Below are 24,800 nucleotides of genomic sequence, written 5' to 3' on the forward strand. Positions count from 1 at the left end.
TAAAGTGTTTGCCGTTGGGTTTTGTTTGGCTGGTTGTGTGTACACAGTGTATACAAGGTGAGTTGTACAGAAGCCCAAGAAAGAGCAAGAGACTAGGGATGGTGGGGGAGGGGAGGGAGGCCAGGACAGAGAGGGCAGAGGAAGGGAAGAGGGACCCATTAAAAAATAGAACCACATCCAGACGACAATGGGAGGGGGCTGTGGGTGGGGGACAGACACAGACAAATTGCTGTAGAAAAGGAGTGGGAGGGGTAGAGGGTGGGGACCTTCTCCCCCCCTACCTCCCCAGCCCCACCCTGCCCCAGGTATGTACAATAAATAAGATTAAAAATAATTAACAAGATGCGTTTTCCCCCTCCCACCCGTCGCTGAATGCCCTGGGGAGGGATGGCCTTTAGCAAAGATCTTGGCCTGTATGGGGGGCTTGGGAGGGAGGGGTTCCCCCAGCTCTCTGAAGCCACCCCGCCCCCCCTCAACCATACATAGACTTTTCCTATACATTATGTACAAGGTGGAGGGGGCAGGGCTATGGCCATGGAGGCGGGGGATTGGGACAGGGGGGAGGGAAACCGTTACTAAATAGACATTTATACATATATATAAATAATTTCTCTGTACACCGAACAGTGGGAGGAATGGGGAGGGAGTAGAGAGGGCTCGGGAGAGGGGGTAGTCAAACTCTGAACCCTGCCCTGGGGGGGCAGCATGGACACACCCTGACCAGCGACCCCCCCATCCTGGCAGCAACGGAGCCCAGGGGTTAGCTCCTGAGGACACAGTTCTGTCCCAATTCTCGGTTCATGGAGGAGGTGCCCCCCCAAGTGGGGTGGGGTCACCCGCAGCGGCTGTGGGCCTGTGCTTGGGCCAGCAGGTCACTGAAGGAGTCAAAGAGCTGCTCCAGCCATGGCTGGTTCCGCATGCACTGCTGGACCACCTCCTCCTGGCCCAGGTCCTCTGCGCCGCCCTCGATGGCCAGGGTCTGCAGGGAGTTAAACACGAAGCTGGGAGGGAGGGGCTGGGGTCTCAGTATCAGTGTTCTAAAGAGGAGGGGCTGGCAGCTGGATTCTTAAGCCCAGGACAAATGGGACTTGGGGACTCAGGTCCTGTGGGTCTGAGTGAGGAGGGCTGGGGTCTGGCCTCCTGGGTCCAGAGAGGAGGTCACGAATGTGGGACTCCCAGAGTGACAGGTGCTGTGGGGAAGAGGCTCACCTGGTCCCGGCAGCGCAGAAAGGTGTGGTATTTATAGTGGTGGAGTGAATGGTAGAGTGTGTAGTATCCCGATTTCTCCAGTTCAACCTTGAACTCCTGGATGCAGGGGTAGAGAAGCCTCAGACCCTCTGGTCTGCTCTGCACTGGCTCCCCACCCACCCAGCCCTCTTCCAGCCTGATTCCCCACCTGGGCTCGGACCACACTCCTCTTGAGCTTGCTGAGCGTCTTGCGGTTGTAGGGTTCCCCAGCAGGCCGCAGTCGCACCGCCCCTTCCTCGGGGGAGCCCTCTCCACTCTGCTCTACTTGCAGCTGTGGGAACGTGTGCAGGGCATCCTGTGGGAAGCCAAGGGGGTCAGTGGGCCACCTCTCTAGATCTACATACCCAACCCAACACCCAGGTCTCAGATCCCCAGTCATTCAGTACCTCAGTTTCCCCTAGACTATAGACTGCTTAAAGACACACGCCAGGGTCTGGGTCTCTTCAAAGGACAGAAACGCCTGGGCCTGTCCAGTGATGCTCACACTGTGATTTCTGGCCCAGCCCAGAAATTCAGAGGTACCAAGTTCTACCCAGAATTCTTAGCAACAGCTTCACCATCTATTCTAGGATTCTCAGAACCAGACCAATATCCTACCCAGAAGCATCAGAGGCAAACTAAGATCAAATCCAAGGATTCTCAAGGTCACCCTAATGTTTCACCCCAATTTCCCATTACCAGCCTACAACTATCCCTGAGTTCTCTGGAGTTTTAAACTGATTCTGAATTTGGTGTAGGAGCCAGGCATGGTGGCTTAGACAGGAAGATGACAAGTTTGAGCAAGACCCTATCTCAATTTTTTTTTCTTTTGTTACTGGGGACTGAACCCAGGGACATTTAACCACTGAGCCACATCCCTAGCCCTTTTTATTTTTTATTTTGAGATAGGGTCTTACTAAGTTGCTCATGGCCTAAGTTGCAGAGGCTGGCTTTAAACTCGACATCCTCCTGCCTCAGCCTTGTGAGTCACTGGGATTGCAGACATGTGCCACTGCACCTGGCTGAATCCTCGAATTCTAAAACCAGGCTAACGTTCCACCCCATCATTCTCAGACCTATCCTAATAATCTGTATAGACAGATCCCAACTTGTGATGTTTGGACTTATGATCTTTTTCACATTACAGTGGTATGAAAGCAATAGACACTCAGTAGAAACTCAACTCTAGATCTGCCTTTGGATGCTTTCCCAGGGTAGCATTATGTGGTCTGATCCTTTCTAGAGATGCTAGGCAGGGATGGTGAGCCGCAGCTCTCAGTCAGTCACTACAACTGTGACATGAAACAGCCGAAACCACACAGCTTGCTGTGTTGCTCAGCTGGGAGTTCAGAAGGTGAGGTAATTAAATTCATTTTCGACTTACGAGATTTCCAATTTAAGCTAGGTTTATTGGGATGCAACTATAGCATGAGCCAAGCATAACACACCACCCAGAATCCTCACTACCAGAGTAACAGTGAACCTTAAAATTCATAGTCTAGACTAACATCCTATAAAATTGTCAAAATCTAATTCTCCAAGCTACCTAACACTCATCTGAGAATTTTCAAACCCAGCACTGATAATTTAACATATAAAATTATTATTATTATTAGTAGTAGTAGTAGTACCAGGAATTGAACCCAAGGGTGCTTAACTACTGAGCCATATCCCCTATCCTCTTTTATTATTTAGAGACAAGGTCTCGCTGAGTTGCCTGGGGCCTAAGTTGCTGAGGCTAGCCTTGAACTCATGGACCTCCTGCCTCAGCCTCCTGATTTACCATTTACCATTTTATACGGTAAATCCTGGGATTTACCGTATAAAATTCTTAATATACTCATTCCCAAATGCACAGTCATCCTAATGTACCATCCAGAATCCTGAGCAAAATGAACATCCTACCCACAAATCTCAGGACCAGACCAACTCTTTATCCCATTTTCTGAGTTAGACTAACATCCCATTGTATATCTCCAAGTCAGCCTAACATTCCACTCCAGAATTCTCAGAGTCACACAGACACTGTCCCAGTATTTTTAAAGCCAGATTAACATTCTATCCCAGAACTCTGGAGTCAACCTAATATTCTTAGTGCCAGACTAACACCCCACCCGGAATCCTCAGAGAGGGACTAACCCTGGATCTCCGCGTTCTCAGAGCTGCCCTAATGCACCTGAGGCCACTCCGGAAGGGAAATTACACAGATGACCGCACAGTGAAGCCTAGAATTCTGAGCGCCTGCATTCTGGTTACAGAGAAGCCCAGGGATCTGCTGCTCTAGCGCCAGCCTTGGGTGCAGGCCGTGTTTCTGAGCTCGTCCTCCCTTATTGTGCCCTGCTGAGATTCCCAACCCCGCACCCTCCAAGGCCTCCAGCCCACCTCTTTCCCCCTCCAGGCCTGCTTGGAATCCAGGTACCTCTTCTGATAGTCCTGCCCTCAGCTTTTCTCCCAGCTAAGCCCAGGGAAGAGATTCCCTTCTAATAGACCCCCCACAGGTCTCCTCCAGGCCTGCCCCCTGGGCTGCAAATACCCCCTACATGGGGCCCTAAGCACCTGCAGGGCGGGGCTCAGTGACAGCCGCTTCAGGACTTTTTTCTTGTGCTCATTCAGGAGGCCATCGATCTTCCGCATGGGTGGCAGGTACAGCTCGTCTGTAAGACGAGGTGGTGTCAAGAGAGCCACAGCCCAATGCAAAGGGGCTGGGGTCCCCAGATTGCCTCCTCCCTCAGATAGGAGTCCAGGCCCCAGCCCTCCTCCGTCAGATCCCAGCTCACCATGCGTGTCTTCCAGGGCCTGGATCATGTCCGGGTCGAGGGCTGTGCTCACCAACATCTCCACGTAGCTCCGGTACATCTCGCGCATCGCCCGAGTCTTCAGTAGACGCCCCGGTACAGCCCGCTCTGGGGGGAAATGGGATGTAGGCTCACTAGTCCACCTTTGCCTGATGCCATCTGTGTGGCAAATACTACTCTCAACACTGAGGATCAGGAGAGAAATCCAAGTCTGCTGGTGGAATCAGAGGCACCACAATGAGCTCAGAGGAGCTTTGCACCCCGCCTGGGTAGGCAGCAAGGCTTCCTCGTCACATGAGTGTTGAAGGGATTTTTCTGTTATTTTGGTTTTTTGGTACTGGGGAATGAACCCAGGGGTGCTTTACCACTGCACTACATCCCTAGTCCTTTTATTTTAAGCCAGGGTCTTGCTAAGTTGAAGAGATTGGCCTCGCACTTGCAGTCCTCCTGCCTCAGCCTCTTGAGTTGCTGAGATTACAGGTGTAAGCCACCATGCCCGCCCAAGAGCTGAGTCTTGAGGGACAAGCAAAAGCATTTTCAGTGTGGCTTCAATTAAGCCTAAAGAAACAGCAAAGCTGGTTTCTAAAACAGTGAATCGAGTCAGAGAGATCACATCATAAGGCCCAAGACTGAGGGAGGCAACAGGTGTGGAGCCTGCACAGGTGAGTGCAGGCCACACCACAGTTCTCCAACATGAGGCAGAAAGGGCAAGGGCTTCTTCTGGTAGGTACTAGGGAGCCACAGAGACCTGTGAGCAGAGGAGGGATAGCAATACATATAGAAAATCCCCTCTGATGGGGCTGGGTTTGTGGCTCAATGGTAGAGCACTCGTCTAGCATGTGCAAGGCGCTGGGTTTGATCCTCAGCACCACATAAAAATAAATAAAATAAGGTATTGTGTCAAAAAAAAAAAAAAAAAAAAAAAGAAAGAAAATCCCGTCTGAGGCCCCATGGGGACTGAAGCTGCAATCTAGCCCAGTAGACCACACAAAAGGACAGCGGTCAACCAGGACTGTGGGGACAGGATTCAGAGATCAAGCTGGTATCAAGGCCAGGGTGGGAGATGAGGCTAAACTGGGCTGGGGCTGCAGGAATGAATGGAGATTAGGGTCAGTCACAGCAAAAGGAGCGGGCTGCAGACTGTCCAACTGTGAGGGCGAGCAGTGGTTAAGAGGTGAAGATGGCTTCCAGAATGATCTAGCCTTGTGACTGCATAGCTTGGCTGTCCCTACCACATGGAAACCAGGACAAGGAACTCAGAGGACCTAAGGGTTTTGGGGAGGTCTGTAGGGTTGCCAAGGGGAAAAAACAGGGCTGGAGCTTAATGCAAAGTATTCAATAAGCAACCAAGGGGATTGACACAGTGTATGAATCGGATCGATGGACCTGCTTTTTAAAGAAAAGACAGAATGAAGTAGGGCACAGTGGTGCACGCCTGTAATGCCAGCAACCTGGGAGGCTGAGGCAGAAGGATCCCAAGTTTGACGCCATCATCAGCCACTTAGTGAGATCCTCAGCAATTTAGCAAGAACTTGTCTGGAAATTTCAAAAATGGGAATGCAGTGTGGTGGTAAAGTCAATTCCCAACATATCCCCCTCACAAATTAAAAAATAGAAAAGAAAATTCAGAGTCAAGAGAAGGAAAGACCACTGATTTCTTAGTGGAACAGTCTACCAGGCTAAGAAACTACATTTCCCAGGCTCCCTCTGGCAGCTTCATGTGGTCACATGACCCCGCTCTTGCAAATAAGATGTGAAATGACAGTGCTGGCTACACCCAGACCTGGCAGTTGTTTAAAAGGCCAGGCCATTCCCATGCCCTAGTGCCCCCTCCTACTGGCAGGACTTCACTTGCAGGACTGCTGGGCCACCTCTGATCATGGGTTTGAGGCAAGTACAGACAGAAGGAAACCAGGAGAACGAACTCAGGGTTTGGGGGAGGTTTATGGGGCTGCCACGGGGAAAAACAGGGCTTGAGCTTAATGCAAAGTTGTGGGAAAGGGCCAAAAAACCTTGAGAAGGAGGTTTTTATTTTCCATGAATCTTCTATATCAGGGCTTTCGTGGAAGGGAATTCTACGTCTCTTTACTCGACCTGCTGTATTTCTAGCCTCTGTTGATAACAACTACCCCTGCTGTACATCTGACAGTGTGTGGCCTTGGGTAAGTCATGTAACCTCTCAGTGCTTCAATATCCTCAGCTTTAAAGTGAATTATTTTTCCCCCAGTACTGGGGACTGAACACAAGGGCACTCTACCACTGAGCTACAGCCCCAGCCCTTTTTATTTTTTGAGATTAGGTCTCATTAAGTTGCTGAGGCTGACCTGGAACTTGCAATCCTTCTGCTCGGCCTCACAAGCAGTAAAATGAACGCTCCAGGGGAAGCCTGAGTGCACGTGAGCATTCAGTACCACTAAGCTGTTACTTTTACTTTACGTATATATACATATGTACACACACCCCCCCCGCATGTTAGTACAGTTGTCGCTACTGTCATCGTGAACCAGACCTTCTAAGCCCTGGGAACACAGCGGTGCACCAGGCAAGGTCACCAAGGCACAAAGAGGTTATGCCCCTTCCTTAGGGTCACCCAGTGAGTCACAGGAAACACCATCATCTCTGAGCCCCAGAATAGAGGCTGGTCCCATGTCCTCCTCAGCCCTGGGGATCTGCCTACACTGAGCCAAAAGAGCACTTTTGTGTCAAGGAACCGAGCCTGGGGCACTGCCATCTGCATGCAACTCGGGTAGGACCCAATCCAGGCTGCGCGCACCCTTGTGGTGCCTCACATTCCTCGTCTGCATTGGGACCCACAGTATCCACCTCTCAGGGCAGCTGTCAATGGTAAGCAGGTAACGTGAGGCATGTTCTCAGAGAACAGCCGCTCATGCAGCTGGGATGCACGGGGTGGTTGGCTTTTGCCTTATCTGTAGTTTATTACTGTTCCCGTCTTGCTGAGGCTACCTGGAGGCCTCTGGTTGACACTCAGCCCTGCCTCCTTCTGAAGGCCTGAGGCCCTTGCCCGCACCACTCCCTGGGCCTGCAGCCACTGGGGGCCTCACCGTCCTCGCTAGGAGCTCCCGGGGATGACTCCGAGTCGGAGGAGCTGCCTGGTGGGCCCCCACCCGCCGAGGTGTTGCCCACGGCCTCCTTCAGCCACTTCTTCCTCTTCTTAGGGGGTGGCTCGGCCTTCACCTTGGTGGGCCGTGCCTTGGGCAGCCGGGAGGTGGTAGGCTGTCCTGTGGCGAGGCTCCGCTCTGGCCGTGCCTGTCGCCCACCGGTGGCCCGCTCGCCTCGTGATGGCCGCTCCCCTCGTGTCACCCTCTCCTTCTCCTTCTCCTTCTCCTTCTCCACAGGTCGTGGTGGGGACGGCTTCTCAGGGGCGGGGGACTCGGGCACAGCTGACTCAGGCATCTGCTCTGGGGGCTTCTCGGATGTCGTCTTCTCAGGGGTCTCAGGTTTGGGAGGTGGTGCTGGGGTCTTGGGCGGAGGTGCACAGCTGCCCCCTGCCGATGCAGGGCCCTTGGCCTGCCCGGAGCGCCTGGAAGAGTTCAGAGAAGGACTACAGTCAGCAGCCCCCAAGAAACCCCAATTCTCCTTGGAAATCCCCACCTGGACCACGGCTCTCCAAATGCCACCTCCCCTCATGCTGGGTCTCTGACCCCTCTCTGCCTGTCTCCCTATGTGGCTCTCCATACCCCACTCCCTGGATCTGTCTCCTCCCTCTGTCTCCACCCCCTGCCCCTATTTCCCTCTCTCAAGTGCCCCATCTCCAGGCACATGGGAGCTGCCTGCCACCTGCCTCTGTTCCCCACTGTAAGTACCTGACTGGCACCGGGGGCCGGTGCCAGGGCTTCCGAGCACACACCCTCACATAATCCTTCTTGTTGACATTTTCCAGAAACTTTACATAGAGGCGCTGGTACCGGTTTTTCGCATCACCGAAATACCCCAAATACTAAGGAGGGAAAGAGGCACATGACAAAGACTGTGTAGACAGTCTAGCCAGGCAGCCGCCACTCAGGCTCCCACCCTGCCCAGGGACACCAAGGTAGCCAGCTGTCTGCAGTCTGCCGGGCGTTGAAGACTTCCTTCCAGATGCACCTTAGAGCCAGGTTGGGTCAGAGTCGAGCATGAGGGGGATTTTGGTAACAGGCATTCCCCTGGGGCCCCCAAGTCCTTATTCCTCTCTGCAGGCTTACATTGCTGGTAGCACAAAACTGCCTCTGGCCGTCCTTGATCTCCGGAGTGAATTTCTGCAGAAGCGCCTTCTGGACTCTCCAGATGGGTGGGGGCTCACGCCCTGTCTGCAGTGCCAGCTGAAAGGAAGGGGAGACAGGCAGGGTCAGCCCCTGCTCCCATACCTCTTGTTCCCATCATGCCCCCTGGCCTCCCTCACTATCCCCTTAAAGAAAAGTAGAGTCCTCAAGCACAAACCACCTACTGACAAGTAGCCCTTGGCCCCATGAGGCCCCCAGCCCTGGGCTGCACTCAAATCTGGCCCTGATTTCCCACTGCCCAGCTGATAATTCCTGATCAGGCTGTTTATTCTTTTGCCAAAGGACTTGAGTTATTCTAGCTTTCCGGTATGAGAGTACAAAGCTTCCTGTGTGACTTAAAGTACTGACAAGCCCTGAGCATCCACCCACCATTGGACAGACACAAACCCTAGCTGGTAACAGGGTTTCAGCAATGAATGAGACCCACTGTCATGAACTGAATCCTCTTGTCCCCCCAAATTCACACACGGATACCTCATCACCACTGTGGTGGTGTTAGGGTTTGGGGCCTTTGGAAGCAGCTTTGCTCCTTTCTACTATGTGAGGACACAGCAAGGAACCAAGAAGCCACCACACCAAAGATGCTGGCACCTTGACCTCAGACTTCCAGCATCCAGAACTGTGAGAAATCAATTTGTTGTTTATAAGCCATCTAGTCTAGGGCATTTTGGTACAGTAACCTGAAGGGACTAAGATACCAACAAAGCCTTCTGTGGGTCCTTCACTGACACAGAGACAAGCAAATAAACAAACAGGGTGGTCTGCGGATTATGCCAAGAAAAAACAGGTGACAAGTTACTGAGCCCACTTCATCCACCCATCCACAACAGGGAGAACACAGGAATAGAAAGGCTCCCCTTCTGTCCTGCCTGTTCTCTGCCCCACACAAACACTCAGACCCCCTGCCCAGTGCCAAAGGATGTGGGTCAGACTTAGCATCTGACCCTGGGCATCCAAGGGAACAGTAGAGGAGGCACACGCAGTAAAATGTGCTAATGCTGATTCCCCCAATACGGCAGACCCTGGAGGAAGGGCCTCAAATTAATCTGAATTCAAGGATGTTCCCTGGAAGAGGTGACGCCTATGTGAGTCCCTGGAAGGAACATGTCTCCTGCAAGGGCTTGGTCTAGAAAAAAACGACTAATAATACAAGTAAGAATAAGAACAGAGCAGGAAATGTACCCTGGGCATTGTGACAACCCAGTGATGAATGAAGGGCAGTCTCTACATGCAAAGAATCCAAGTCAAGTGATCAACAAAATTCAGATGATACTACAATTGATTAGTCATGGCTGCCTTGAGCTTCGCATTCACCAAGTAGCAAGTGCTAGGATCTATTAGTGATGTCTGCCATGGGTACCAGCTCCAATGTGGGGTCCTGAATGCCAGGTAATGGCTATCTATGCTTAGTTTTGGGCAATTTGCTTTCATACTCTCAATTCTCAATTTTTTGACTTTTGGATCATTAGCCAGGAGTGCAAAGAAGGGTTTATGAAGACAGAAAGAGAGAAAGATTGATTGAACACTACTAGTGATTCAAATTAAATACATACATACACACACACACACACACACACACATACACGAAAAGTAAAACAACGGGGGGTGTCTAATAACCTGTTGATAGGAGGTTCAGAAAGGCTGGTGTCTCATACAGGTCTGAGGCCAAAGAGACAGGAATGCAGGCACCCTAACCAAATCCTTTTTTCCAAAATACCACAGGGCCCCTATTCCTCCCTTTCAGTGACCTCAGGAGCCAGGTCAGAGGCTCAAAGATGAAGAACCGCATCCTCTCTTGCTGGAAAGCTGTGTAGGGCCCCCAAATGCAGATCCCTTAGCCTGGCAAGAGTTTACCTCAGTGTCTTCTCCCTTCTCCTGCACCCTGCCCAACAGGCTATCCCAACCCTTTAAAGCTCAGCAGATAAGTTCCAGACTTAAGTATCATATTCATGATACTTCCTGTTCTAGTTCTCAAGAACCTTCTAGGAAGTCATCAGAGCTAGGGGGAATACCTCCTGTTCAGGCTCCACCCTCTCCCTATCTGCATCCTCTGAGAAATCTGCTGACTAGCTGAGGTGGGTCCCCTCAGGTTCACCACAGTGGATAAGGCTCTGTCTTTCCCCACATTGCTCTTCCTCCCAGGACCCCACCTGGCCATCAGACCATACCCTGGCATCATCTTTGCCCATTCCCCAATCAAGGCCAGTCAGTACCAAGCCCCTCCCTTCCAGTCTCTCATCATGTCAATCATAACACTGGCCACACCCACTTTCAGTCACTAGGGAAGCTGCCCTGTCCACAACCCTACACAATGGAAGCCACAGCTGACTGGGGATCTGACCAGGGGCAGTCAACAGGTCACTAACCCTATCTTGGCCCCAAATACTGAGCAGGACCAATCAGATTCTTTCTTGAGAATCTGAGCTATGATAAATTAAGCCAGGATTATATGTGACTGAGCTAAAAGCACCCATTTTTTTTGTGTGTGTGTGGTGTTGGGGATCGAACCCAGGGCCTCGTACATGCGAAGCAAGCACTCTACCAACTGAGCTATATCCCCAGCCCCTCCAGACACCCTATTAAAAAGAAAGCTTAGCTGGTCTGGTGGTATGCCTATAGTTCCAGCTACTCTGGAGGCTGAAGCAGGAGGACTGCTTGAACCCTGGGGTTTGAGGCTACCCTGGGCAACACAGTCAGACCCGTCTTGAAGGGGGAAAAAAAATAAAGCTACAACGTCCCATCAACAGGGAAGTCAATCACAGGAATTACAGGACACAGCTATGGACAGATGGCCATCTCAGCCTGGACACCTCTCCAGTCACCTCTCTACCTCCCTGCTGTCCAGGCACTAGCAGCAGAGGCTAAGGCCTTCAACAACGACCATCAATCTAAACACAATACCCTGAGTCCTATAGGATCCGGCCCCTTCCCAGACTCAGCACTCACGGTCCAGCCACTTGATGCTTGCACATCACAAACATGCCATGCTTCCCGATAGCACAGGGGCTTTGCACAGGTTACTTACTACCTCTAGGATGGCTCACACCCTTCTCCACTTTACATCCTTGGAGTATTGCATTCTGCTTCATCTTCAAAACATCCCCAAGCACTGGGAATCAACATCATTCCCATTCTACAGAAGAGACACTGACACAGAGCCAACTAGCCTACTGTCTTTCAATAGCCCCGCCCCCTACACAGCTTTTCAGCCCTGGAAAAATGATGATGTTCTACAAGCATGAAATGGACAGAGATTCTGAAGACCCAGTACACACAAAAAAGAGAGTAAATCAACTTAGCTATTTGATTGATTGATTTGATTGATTGATAGATACTGGAGATTGAATCTAAAAATGCTTAAGCACTGAGCCACACCCCCAGCCCGATTTTGTATTTTATTTAGAGATAGGGTCTCATTGAGTTGCTTAGCTGAGGCTGGCTTTGAACTTGTGATCTTCCTGCCTCAGCCTCCCAAGAGTTGCTGCGATTACAGGCTTGTGCCACCACACCCAGCTTATTTTTGCCTTAATACCTCATTTAATCATATTAAAATGTCATTAATCAAGTTGCTGGGGTCTGAGGATATTGCTTAGTGGTAGAGCACTTGTTAAACACGCACAAGGTCCTGATTTCCATCCCCAATACCACCCCTCCCCCAAAAGTTTCTGTATCAATTACAGGTTGAAATGATATTTTAGATATTTAGGTTAAGTAAAATATATTCCTGTGGCTAATTTTGACTGTTTTTATTTTTTTGTAAGTGTGGGGATAAGAAAGTTTAAAATCACATACACAGTTCACAAGATTCTTCTCTTGGGTTGTTGTTCTGAAACAAGCTTTGTTTTCATGTTTTTGTGATACTGGGGAACTGCAGCCAGAGTCTAGGAGAGCTCTCTCACCCCGGAGCTACTCAGAGTGGTTTGTACTATTTTAAAGGACTGTAAAAACCACCACCAACAGCCACAGCAGAGAGTCACAAAGAAGAACGTCGCAGAGGCCATCGCAAAGGCTGTATGTGGCCTGAGAAGCCTGCAATGTCATCTGGCCCTTCATAGGAAACACTTGCCAAGCCCCACTCAGGCCTGCCCAGGGTCCCCAAGGGGAGTAACAGCAAACATTCAAACACCTTGGCAGGTCACCCACTGTTGGAGAACGGCAAGCCCTGATCCTCTGGTCCCTAAGACATATGAGAGAGGTCCTGACGTGATTGGCCATGATGAGGAAACTGAGGCTCAGGAAGATGGACAGGAGCCCAGCTGGGAAGTGGCTGAGATTCTTTTAAGTCAGGTCAACAGCAAAGTTGGGATCCTAAACACGCTGCCAGCTGGCCCTGTCTCCAGGGCCAGGCATGAACCCGGGTGCCTGCCACAGGGCCCAGGCTTGTGGCTCTGTGCCCCCCACCACAATGCACACTCCAGTTGTATTTTAAGCATCTGAGTCCTCGCCTGGCCCCTTCCCCTGCTCCACGCCAGCTGGGAAGTGGTGTCGGATGGCCCTGGCCCCAATCCCATGTAGGCACCTGCCAGAGGAGAGACTCCCTCTGTGTGTTGGTGAGCTTCCTCATCTGTGAAATGGGGATGGTGTGAGCCTCACCCCAGGGTCACGCTCATCTGGCCCAGTGCCAGCTATGACACCCCCCTGGCCACTGTTACCACCTTTTGACCAGAATAGACCAGGTGCACAGCTGGGGCTGAGTGCAGGGGCTCCTGGGCTGGCAAGGCTGGGTGTGGATCTCCAGCTGCAAAATCCACCTGGGAAGCTACTTTGTCTCTCTGAGCCTCGGCTGCCTTTCCTATAAAATGGGAAGAGTAACCCTTAGTAGGAAGGACTTGACCTGTCTGATCTTCAATTTCCTCCTTTGAAAATATGAGGTTAACAGTCTCTATGAGGAAGAACAATTAGAAAGATAAAACATGGCCCAGTGCAGCAGCGCACAGCGGGAATCTCAGGGACTCAGGAGGCTGAGGCAGGAGGATAGGGAGTTCAAAGCCGGCCTGGGAAACTTAGCAAGACCCTCAGCAATACAGCGGGACCATGTCTCTAAATAAAATACAAAAAAGTGCTGGAGATGTGGCTCAGTGGTTTAGCAAACGCCTCTGGCTTCCATCCCTGGCACCAAAAAAATAAATAAATAAAAAGTAAAAGAGTTGGTGGCATTCCTATCGTTGCTGCTTGTTTGAAGTCTTCCTCACCTGTCTGTCAGTCTCAGAAACTGTGATAACAAATTGAGATAATATACACAGAGCACTAAGTACAAGCCTGGGGACATGGGAAGATGGGCCAACAGAGGGACGCCTGAGACTGGAGGTATAGAGAATGTTCTGGTAGTGGGGTCACGGGTACTCCTTAAAGCATTTTCCTTTATAACTTGTACATCTCTTATAAATGTGTCAAAATTATGCTGGAGATAGAGTACAGATGGAAGGATATGATCCCTGGGACTGACAGGGTGGGAGTTGGGGGCAGAAAGCAGAGTGGAAATGGGACAGGCCAGAAGGTGAGCTGGAAGCGAGTACTTTTCCCTCAATAAAACAGATCAACAATAATACAGAATAAAAATAGCTTCAGGGCTGGGGTTGGGGCTCTGTGGTAGAGCACTTGCCTAACATGCCTGAGGCCCTGGGTTCAATTCTCAGCACTGCATATAAATAAATGAATAAAATAAGTTGAACATCTAAAAAAATAGGTTCAGCTCACCTCACAAAACACTCATGAAGAAAATGCAGTACTAGTTCTTATTCTTATAATTACTTCACACCATAATCTTTCCATCTGAGTTTGGGAAGAACCAACACCCAAACTCAATTCAACAAAACAATACGTCAAGGGCCAAACACTGATCCTGCTCCATTGAGGATACACACTCAATGACGGTGACTGATGAGGAGAATGGCCTTGTTCTTTGGTGCCACCATAAGGGTGACGGCAGCCCACTGACCTACTGAGCACGGGTTCCTTCTCATGCCCTGTGCAAAGCAAGCACTACTTTGGCCTCAACATCACTAACCTATCATGTTAATCCTCTGATCCAACTCTACGTGCCCACAAACCACACACAGCAAAGCCAGCAAACTTTTTCGGTAAAATATTTTTGGCTTTGTGGACCAGCTCTACGCTGCCACTATACAGGGAAAACAGCCAGAGATGACATGTCAGTGAACAGACGTGAGCGTGTGCCAATAAAACTTTATTTGTAAAAACAGGCAGCAGGCTGGATTAGGCCCCCAGGTTGCCAACCCCTGCTCTAGAGTAACTGGAGTGGCGAAGGGTGGGTCTCCACAAGCACCTCAGATCCCGCCTGATGCACAGCGCGCACTCCAAACCAACAGCTGTTCCTTTGATGGGTCGTATGTCAGGTTGCTCACATTTGCGCAGGAGGGGGTGTTTAAGGACAAGAGAAGCATCAGGGACCATGAATAGCATCCTCTCTGCTACTCCTGTTATATTCTAAGGCCCCAAGAGCAGAACCTTTGCTCCTCTCTGCGCCCCCAGCACCCACCGCACACTGGGATAAGCATTAGTGATCATTTTAAATCTTGGTTTTTGGTAGCACGTACACATACACTAGTACCCTCTCGGGGGCACCATGGTGCCCCCAGAACATGCTGTCCGCCTCTAGGGAGACCATGAATTCGAGGGGGCCCTGGCAAGCCTGTCTCAGCCATAACTACACCTGCAGTCCCTGAGATGAGCCTGTCACCCAGCAGGTGCTCAGTGAATACTCCAAATGACCAAATCCATCAGGCCCAGTTTTGGGGGGCCAGGACTCACCTTGAGTGAAGGGATGTCCTCAGCACGGATGACAAACTCGTCCCGCTCCCTGAAGATGCCCTCCCCACCGCTCTCGCCAGCCTCCTCGTCAGTCTCCCCACACACAGCTGCCGTCTCCTGCTTCTTGGCCAGGTGCAGGGGCCGAGCATCCGGTGGCTCGGGGTCCTCGGGGGACGGGGCAGCAGGTTCCTCAGGAGGGGCAACTGGTGGGGGAGCAACTGGTGGGGCGGCAACTGGCGGGGCTGGTGGTGGCGGAGGCGGTGGTGGCGAGGGTAGGGCTGGTGGAGGGGGTGGCTGCGTTGGAGGCGGCGAGCTGGCCACAGGGGCCACCAGTGGGGGTGGTGAGGGCAGGGCTGGTGCTGGCGGAGGCGGTGGTGGGGGTGGTGGAGGCTGAGGCTGAGGTGCTGGGGCAGGAGGCGGCGAGGGTGGGGGTTTCTCCTCCAGCAACGGGGGTTCTGGGGGAGAGAAGGACATCAGCTCTGGATGCCATTCACTGTCTCTGATGCTTCTCTTATCTTAAACATTCCTTCATGCACTAATAGCCTCGGTCACCATGAAGGACCAAGGCTCCCAGAGGCCCTCTGCCACACCAGTGGAAGGGGGACCCTTTCCCAGTTCCAGTAGCTACACAGAGCCCTGGAAGCCAGGCTCCCATCCCTACGGCCTTTTTCAGTCCTCAATCATCTCTGAGCCCTCGAAGCCTTTGTCTGGCTTTTTTTCTTCGATACCAGGGATTGAACCCAGGGGTGCTTAACCACTTAGCCACATTCCCAGCCCTTTTTGTTATATTTTATTTTGAGACAGGGTCTTGCTGAGTTGCTTAGGGCCTTGCTAAGTTTCTGAAGCTGGCTTTGAACTCAGGATCCTCCTGTCTCAGCCTCCTGAGCCACTGGGATTAAAGACCTACATCACAATACCCAGGTTCCTCCCCCCCTAGTACTGGGGATTGAGTCCAAGGGTGCTCTATCCCAGTCTTTTTTACTTATTTTGAGACAGGCTGGCCTCGGACTCTGCCATCCTCCTGCCTCTGCCTCCGAGTCATGGGATTACAGGCGTGTGCCACTGTGCCTGGTCCTTCTCTGTAGCCAATCTCTGGGTCTTGTCTTTCACTGGGCCCTTCCCTGCCTTCCCCAGGGTATTCCCCAACAGGGGGACTGACAATGATCTTCCTTCCTAATGCTATTTCTTTGAGCCCCACAGGTGTTTTAACAGTTCCTAACTCTCTGAGGAGTTTCCAACCCCTAAAACTGCCACTTCTTCAATGCTGTGCCTTCAGCTGTGACCTTCTCAGCCCTTCCAAGGCTCTCCAGACCTTGATATTTTCTCTCTGCTTAGAACTCTCTGTCTCTTGATTCCCTGACACTCCTGACCCTTCAAGCCCCCCTCTCATGCCTCTGTTCCCACTAAAGTCCTGTAGTTTCTGTTTATAGCTTACCCCAGACAGAACCCTATGCCCACGAGACCTACCTATCTCCAAGTCCCTCTGCTCCACACGCCCTGCTGTCCCTTACTGCTCATCACTGCTCTTCAGAGATCCTCTCAAGCCCCATGTTCCCCACTAGCTTCAAAACCTGTCCCCATAATTTATAACCTGCCCTGACCCCAGCATTCTCCAGGGCCCGGATTGGGACCCATTAGTCCACTTAGCACCTCCAAGCACAATACCACTGCTAAGTCCTACACCACCTACAGTGAAACCCCTTAAACCGTCTAAAACCTGAACAACTGTATCTGGTGACCATAATAACCTAAAACACCTGCTCCACCCCCAGACGACCTTCTTGGAGCTCACCAGGTGTGCCATTGCTGTTGGTACTGGGGAGCCCGGGGAGAGGGGGTGGCCCTGGGACTGCAGACGCAGTGGTCAAGGGCGGCCCCTCTGGGGTAGAAGTGTCCTTAGGCCCAGCAAGGGGTGGGTCATCAAGGGCAGAGATGGCTGACGAGATGCTCTCCTGTAGGTCCCGGTTCTTGGCCACGGAGTCTTCCTCATCCGAGGAGAAAGAGGGCAGTGTCTCAAGGTTCCTCTTCAGCTCCTCGTCCAGCCGCTTGCAGGGCGAGGGGCAGCCCAGCCCCAGCCCCTCACTCTCCGCAGCCTCCAACGCACCCCCCAGCCCGAAGGCGCCAGCAGGTGGCGGGTGTGGCACAGTGGGTGCAGCGGGCGGCTGGGGCTGCAGGCCTCGGGCTGGCACAGAAGGTGGCACACTCTTGGGGGGACTGAGCGGGGGTGTCAGGCCTGCTTGGTACAGTGGCGGGTGGCGCTTGCCTGACTTGAGGAAGTCCAGGAAGGAGGCCATGAAGCCTGACTTCATCTCTGGCTGCTTCTCCTCTACCTCTTTGATCTTGGCCTCGATCTTCTCCCGGGTCAGGCTGGAGTCCAGGCTGTTGTGGTCCACACCCGACATGGCATCGCCTGACGAGGCTCCCAGCCCTTCACCAGCCTTGGGCACAGACAACTTGATCTAGACACAGGGACAGTGGGAAGTCAGAGCCCAGGGGTCCTGGCCCCAGCCCCCTCACCTAAGAACCAAAAATCCAACTTCCCAGATTCAGCCTGCGGCGGGCTAGCACTGAGCCCTGAAGACCCTTCTCAAGCATGGGGCTGCGGTTCTTCCCTCCAAACACTCACTGATCTCTCCTTGCTACCGGCTAGTTCAGGTACCCACACCCTCTTCCCATAAGAACAGGATGTAGGATGCTGGACTGCTCATCCTTCACCGTCAAGAACCCAAGCACCCAAGCCCTAATGGCCCATTTCTGCTAGACGACATGTCATTCTTGGATTTCACCACCGCTGCAATACTGGAATCCCATTCCTCAGCCTGACCTATGTCCCTAGTACCTAGAGTCAATAACATGACCCTAACCCTTCCCTATCTCTGACTCACACATCCCATCCTCAGCCCCTACAAGACCAAGGTCCCCTCACCTTAAGTGGCTTCAGGGGCTCCAGCCGGGTGCCCCCGCCCTCCTCGGCTTTTCTGCCCCTGCCACGGCCCCTGCCCCGGGGTTTCTTGGCCCCATCACTAGGTGTGGAGGCTGAGGCTGGCCCAGTGGTGGTGGGGACCTCCAGTGGGCGGATCCGGGGCCTTCCCCGGGGCCGGGGAGGACCATCGCGCTTCGCCTTGGTGGGCTTGCGGCCTCGGCGCCGGGGGCCATCAGGGCCCGGGTTAGGTGGGCAGAAGTCGATGTCACCCAGGGGTGACAGGGCTGGCCGGGAGCGACAGCTGGAAACCAGGTCAGGCAGGCGCCGGGGATTGAGGCGAATGTCCGCAGGCACATCGGCCTTGTCCTCGTCGGCCTCAAACTCATACTCCTGGGCGTACAGCTTCTTGGGCGTCTGGAAGGGTGGGTCGCGGCGTCGCAGCAGGTGGAAGGAGGACGTCTTAAGCAGCTTCTTTGGCTTGGTTGAGCAGAAGATGGGCGAGGTGAGGCCACCCTTGGGCTCCGAGGCAGGTGGTGGAGGCGGTGGAGGGGGAGGCGGGGGTGGGGGTGGCGCCTGGTGTGGCCCACTCTGGATCAGGCCCAGCGGCTCAGCGTTGACCGTGGAGGGCAGCTCTGGTGGCTTGTTGGGGTCCAGGCCCAGGCCCGGCGTCTCAGGCCCAGCTCCAGATGCCCGACCAGGGCAGTAGGGCCCATAGGGGTCATAGGCAGGGGGGCCTGGAGGTGGGCCAGCACCAGCCTTGGGATCACCCTCGTCCTCTGGCTGCCCAGCCTTGCCATAGTCATCTGCTGCCCCTCCGCCAAACATCTCCTCCATGGTGGGGAAGAAGCTGCGCTCCTCGTCCTGGAGCAAGGAGTCAGGAAAGCAGATGGAGGTGAGCGGTACGAAGCGTGGGGCCTTGGTGCCTTGTGGGCTGGGGCTTCGGTAGGCACCCGCAGGATCCTTGCCCTCGGAGTTAGGTGGGCCCACGCCGGTGTCACCAGGCCCTGGGGGCAGTGGCTCCAGAGCCCCAAGCAATTCCTGCATGGCACCTGGAGGTTCTAGGCTTTCCTCTGGTCGGAGACGGGGGCTGGGGGCTGCAGGCTCCAGGCCATGGCTGCGGAGGTGGGCCTCGAGCTGGAGGGGCATGGGTGGTGGAGGCGGGGGCGGTGGCGGCTGGGGTGCCCCATCACGGGTGGTTGGCTCAAGAAGGTGGACACCGACTTTGGGGGCGCTAGGAGAGGGGCTAGGGGCATGGCTGAGGACAGAGGGGAGCAATTGTGGTGGAGGTGGAGGCAGCACCAGCGGGAGGTCAGGGCCTCCAGCCTCCAGAAGGAGGCCATGGGGGTTGGGCTGGGTGGGCTGGGCAGTGGGAGGTGGGGGTGGTGGACTTTTCTGCAAGAAGGCCCCCAGCTCCTTGGCACCTGCCCCATAGTGGACAACTGAAGTGGCCAGTCCCTCAGGGGTCTCGCCAGCCCGTTCTGGCCCTTTCTTCTTCTCTTTCAGCCTCCCCAGGCCCAACTCCAGGGCTGCCGTGGCACCTTCATCCAGGCTGGCACTGGTTCGAATAACACTCTGCAAGTGGTACCTCTGGGGGTCTTCCTTGGCCAACTCATAGGGTGTGCCTGGCGTTCCCCCGGCCCCCCCACTACCCCCAAGTCCCTTGGAGGCATCTGCTGCCCCATCCTCGCCCACTAAGCCATCTGCCCCCGAGGTCCGAGGTGGGCTGGGTGCCTGCAGGAGGTGCTGGATAAGGAATTCCTCATCCTCAGTGCGCTCAGCTGGAGGCCCACCAGGGCCTGCCAGCAGCTCAGAGCCATCGCCCTTGCCCTTGTAGCCACCTGCTCCAGCTGCATAGTTACCAGCTCCTGGGGGCGCCAGGAACGGGGCAGAGGCCAAGACTGAGCTCAGGTATTTGCCAGGGGCTCCTGGAGAGCCGACTCCAGGCGGGCGGCCAGTAGCTGGCGGTGACTGGAGAGGACGGATGATGTGGGACGGGCTGGCCTCCCCACCACCTCCCAGGGAGCCGGGTCCCCAGCCACCTCCATGGCCTGAGAGTGCCGGGGAATGGCCAGTACTGTAGCTGAGCGAGGGGCTGGCTGTGGGCAGCCCTTGGGAGTGGGCAGCTGGGCCTGGGTAAGGCTCTCCCTGCACCCCATAGAGCTGCCCCTGCAGCTGATCTGGAGAGTAGCTCTGACATGTGGCTAGACCAGGAGGTGGTGGGCCACCAGGAGGCTGTGGGGGACCCCCTGAGTAGCTGGGTCCTTTGCTCAAGTCCTGTGCTTGACCCCCTCCAAATCCCTGCCCATAGGCCTGTGGTCCCAGGAGCCCTTGGGGCTGACCAGGAGAATAGGCCTGGCCCCCAGCCCCACCTGCCCCAGAGGTCTTCCCCGTGGCATAGGCTGCTGCCGGACCACCCAGGCTCTGACACTTGGGTGTGGCAGTAGAGCGAGGTGGTGGGGGTCTGGTGGCACCCCCAGCAGCTGCTCCATAACCACCTTTGCCTGTCTTATAACCCGGTGACTGAATGATGGGGCGATAACCTCCACCACCACCTCCGGCCCCACCACCCCCAGCTGCCTCAGGGCCCGTGGCCCGACCTGACGTTCCAGCCGTGGCTCCACTGGGACCAGCCTTGCTGGGTTCACCAGAGCCCGGGGAGGGCTCCCCACCACCCAAGGGGCTGCAGGCCAAGTTAGCCCGGTGGCCCATGGAGGGGTAGCTGCCCCCACAGCTCAGGTAGTGCTGGAGGGCATGGGCTGGTGGCGGAGGCGGTGGGGGCTGGGCACTGGCTGGCCGCTGGTAGTGCTTTATGACGGTGTCCTGGCGGGGCAGGGCCCGCTCAGGGGGCGGTGGGCCTGGGGCAGCACCCGAGAAGTTGTAGAGCTGTGGGGAGGACTGTTCGGCAGCAGCGGCAGCAGCGGAGGAAGAAGCCAGTAGATTGAACTGAGTGGGGAGGTGGCGGGGAGGTGGGGGTGGATCTGGGGGTCCAGGGCGGTAAGGGGGAGTCTGGGCCGGGCCAAGGCCAGCAGGCCCCAGAACGCCGCCTCCTGCCAGGCGCTCAAAGCCCAACGAGGAGGGTACCGTGGGTGCCTGTGAAGGCTTCAGGTGCAGCACATCATGAGGGGACAGGAGCCCATTAGCAGGAGGACTGAATGGGGGGTCCTGGAGGCTGAGGGACGAGGGTACTGGAAAGGGACGGCTGCCGAAGGAAGCTGGGTGCTGGTAGGCAGACAGGGCAGAGGAGGACGGAAAGGTGCTGGAAGCCGGTAGGGCACCCGAGATGAAGAGTTCCGTGGGGCCTGGTGTGTGCATGGCTAGGGATGATGGAGAAGACGGGAGGTCAGAGCAGACCACAAGCCAGCCCCACCCTAACCCTCCAGGGGCAGCACTGCGCTTACCTGTTTGCCAGGAAGGACTACGGAACTGGGAGAGGAGAGAGGAGGCAGAGGGGCCTGGCTGGGGGCCCCGGGACTCCAGGGCGGAAATGAGGTTCATGACGGAGGCGTCGGGCCCTGCTGAGCCTGCATGGTGGAGGCCAGTGTCGAAGAGTCCAGAGAGGCCTGGCCAGGGACAGGAGGGCAGAGTCAGGCAGGTGGGAGGCCAGGCGGGGTCAAGGAAGACAAATAGCCAAACTAAGTGGAGTTAAGGAAATGGGTGGGGCAAGTCCAAAGAGGACAAAAAGGCAGAATGAAGTTGAGATGGCCAAAGGGAGGGAAAAAGAGAAAGTAAAGGAGGAACAGGTGCAATCCAAGCATGTGCAGAGAGCCCAGGTGGGAAGCAATAGTTTTAAAAGAGTAGAAAAAATCCCAAAGTGAAGGAGACCAGGAGGAAAGGGCAGAATCCTCAGTAAGGGGGTGCGGGCAGAAGATGTGGGCAATTCTAGTAAGGAAGGAGAGAATACAGACAACAGGAGTCACAGAATGATCTAAAAAAAAAAGTGAAAAGGGGTTAAGTCAAGGTAGCAGGATCCAGGGAAAAAAACAGATGGGGAAGAGTGGGAAGGAGCCGATCAGGAAGGTCAGAGGTCAAAGTGGATGCACAGTCTCTTTGCTGGTACATTTGGGGAAAGGGCGGGGGGATATGTCAGGATCAAAGCAAGAAAGCTAATCAGAACCGTGGGAGGCAAAGCCAAAGTGGGAGTATAAGCAGTGGGCAAATCTAAGTAAAAAGAGGGAGAGCCAAATAATTGGAGGCAATCAGGAAAGAGAATCAGGAAGAATTCAGAGGGCAAGGAAGCTAATGGGATGAATCCTGAGGGAGAGGGCTGGGGTAAGCTGGAGAGAGGCGGAAAAGCCTGGAAGAGAAGGTGGGATTTGGGGGCTGAAAAGACCCGGCCAATTGAGCAAAAGGGGCGGGACCAGAGAGACAGGGCAAACGAATCCGGCGTGAAATTAAGCAGCAACCAGCAGCCTCACACTCAACCAATCAGAGGAGAGCCAGCAAGGGGCGGGCCACGACACAGGGCACGGCCAATTAGGATGGGCGGAACTTTCAGCAGCCAACCAGCTGTCTCCGAGGGAGGGACAGGCTAAGCCGGGCGGGATGGGGCCGTACCTGCCGGGTGGTGGTTGGTGGCATAGCTTTGCAGTGGGTGGGGGGCCGCATAGGCCTGGCGGTGTAAGATGTCCGTCTCGGGGTGCGAGGTCCTGGAGCTGCCATAGACCAAGCTGAGGAGAAGGGGGAAATGTCAGAATGTCCTCCCAAGCTGCCTTCTGAGAAGGGAGCTCAGGAAATCCCCGGGGAGTTTGGGGGTACTTCCAACTGATGAGGGGGTTATCCCAAGGCACCCTGGGCTCTAAAGGAAGAAGACAGGGAAACTGGGCTGCCAATTAAAGACCCACAAAAATGGCCCTCACTCTAGATCCTCAATAAATAAAGCTCGGAGAGTCTCACATTTCCACAGGCAGGCACACAGAGACAAACAAGAGAAGAGAGTGCAAGTCGGAGGAAGCTTCCTGAGTTGAAAATATAAAAGGTATATTCCTCCTACCAAGACCCCCTGCTACACACACACACACACACACACACACACACGTGTGGCGGTAACACAGACAGTGGAGCCAACTGCAGAGGTGCACATGGACAACTTCACTGGAATGGCATAGCCCCTGAACTTCATGGGGTTTTGCAAACCAAGTCGGGAGCGGAGGTAGATTGTTCTCAATAAGGCAGGAGTTGGGGGTGGGGAGGGGATAGAAACGGAGAAAGTACCAGGTACAAGTGTGAACACGAATACCGTCCATCCTCAGGGGTTAAGGTTCAAATGCATGGGCCCATGCAAAGCCAGGTATGTGGGCAAATGGGGAAGAAAAGGTTCAGACAGAGGAGTCACACACGAGAAATCCTGACACACTGGGAAACCCAGGTATGGGAGGAAGGGGTTCGGGACAGGTGAAGAGTGAGGGTACAACACTGAAAAGCAGCAGGAAAGGGAGAGATTTACAGGTGAACACACTGCCAGCCACGCACTCTCAGGACTCATGTTCCCACACACAAACACACACCCGGCAAACATTCTACTGTGCATGCAACGGCCCCCTATCTGCGGCCGAGACTCAAGAAGGCAAACACTCAAGGCCATCAACTAGGATTCTCTGCCTCTTGGGGTGGGGAGTTAAAGGGGGCGTGTCCCAAGTGCCAGACCCCCCCTTACACACACAGAACCCTAGCTTAAGAAGGGGGCGGGGCCCCATGCCCACTCTGCGCGCGGAATTTCTTGGGGGGGAGGGCCCGAGTGGTTCAGCCTCACTCAATCCCGGAACAATAGGACCTAGAAGGGGGTGCGTGACCCCCAGGTCTGCGTTTTAATTCTCCTTTCCTTCCACCTTTGCAAGAGCAGAGCCAGGGGCGCGGGGGGGGGAGGGGTCATCAAGCTGGGAATCCAAGGATGGGGGGAAGCCCAGGCCTTGCTTCGCCAGTCCCTCCCACCTTCTGAAGGCCTTCCCATCTGAAATTGTTTTGCACCCCTATTTTCCCGCTGCATTTCTCCCTTTGCAAGCCAGAGCTGGCTTTAGCGGAGTTTGCAATTTGCAAACTGGGGCGGCGGCGTTGTTACAAACCGAAGAAGGCCGCTCCCTCGCAAGCCAGAGGGGAGTTTGCAATGCACGCGTCGCCGGGCGGGCCCGGCCGGGCCGGCCCCCACCCCTTGGCCCCTTTCTCCAGGCCACCCTCAGCTCCTTACCTAGCTTTCGCTGACCTCTCGTAACTCCATCCCGCCCCGGCGCCGAGCGGGTCCCCGAAGCCGGCGCTGGGGTAGTTCCTGTCCATGAATTGGCCGCGGTGGAAATTGGGGGGAGGGGGAGGGAGGGGGAAAGGAGGGGGCGCGCGCGCGCTCTCCTCCGCCGCCGCTCCCTCCGCTGCTTTTTTTTTCCCCCTTTTCTCTCGCTCTCTTTTTTTCTTTGCAGCCGCCGAAGGCCCGGGAAGGCCCCGGGCGGGGGAGGGAGGGGGCAGGGACCGAGGGGCGGGCAAGGGAGAGGGTGCAGCCGCTGAGCCAAGAAGGGGGGAAGGGGGGTTCCCCCTGGAGGAGGGAAAGGGGGGGAGGGACCCCGCTGTCTCCGCCTTTGCCCCGGCGCTTGCAAGAGAGAAGAGGGGGAGCACGCTCGGGAGGGGGCGTCCCGGGCGGCCCCAGGGTGGGTGCAGGCGCTGGGTGCTCGCTCTCTCGCCGCCGCCGCCGCCGCCTCCTCCTCCTCTGCGCTCACGGTGCAGCCATCTTTGCACAAGGCGGCTGGGGGAGGGGGGAGGGGAAGGGGGGCGGGCGGCGGGGTGTCTGGCTGCGCTCCGCTTCCTCCCACAATCCCGTGCAAA

At 54.8% G+C, this 24,800-nt stretch overlaps 1 protein-coding gene across 1 annotated transcript; it reads right to left on the reverse strand.

Moving 5' to 3' along the window:
- On the reverse strand, positions 1-24,713 carry Prr12 (proline rich 12). The gene is made up of 14 exons (XM_027920334.3): positions 24,178-24,713; positions 22,551-22,663; positions 21,395-21,556; positions 18,000-21,310; positions 16,866-17,532; positions 15,074-15,528; positions 8,225-8,341; positions 7,847-7,980; positions 7,085-7,563; positions 4,005-4,130; positions 3,784-3,881; positions 1,397-1,543; positions 1,210-1,305; positions 1-979 (listed from the first exon to the last, which is right to left on the reverse strand). The coding sequence occupies exons 1-14, from the start codon at positions 24,261-24,263 to the stop codon at positions 833-835; spliced, it is 6,138 nt and encodes a 2,045-aa protein (XP_027776135.2). The 5' UTR covers positions 24,264-24,713; the 3' UTR covers positions 1-832.
- Between the last annotated feature and the right edge of the window lie 87 nt (positions 24,714-24,800).

Source organism: Marmota flaviventris, chromosome 18 (genome assembly GCF_047511675.1).
Source record: "Marmota flaviventris isolate mMarFla1 chromosome 18, mMarFla1.hap1, whole genome shotgun sequence".
Lineage (NCBI taxonomy): Eukaryota > Metazoa > Chordata > Mammalia > Rodentia > Sciuridae > Marmota > Marmota flaviventris.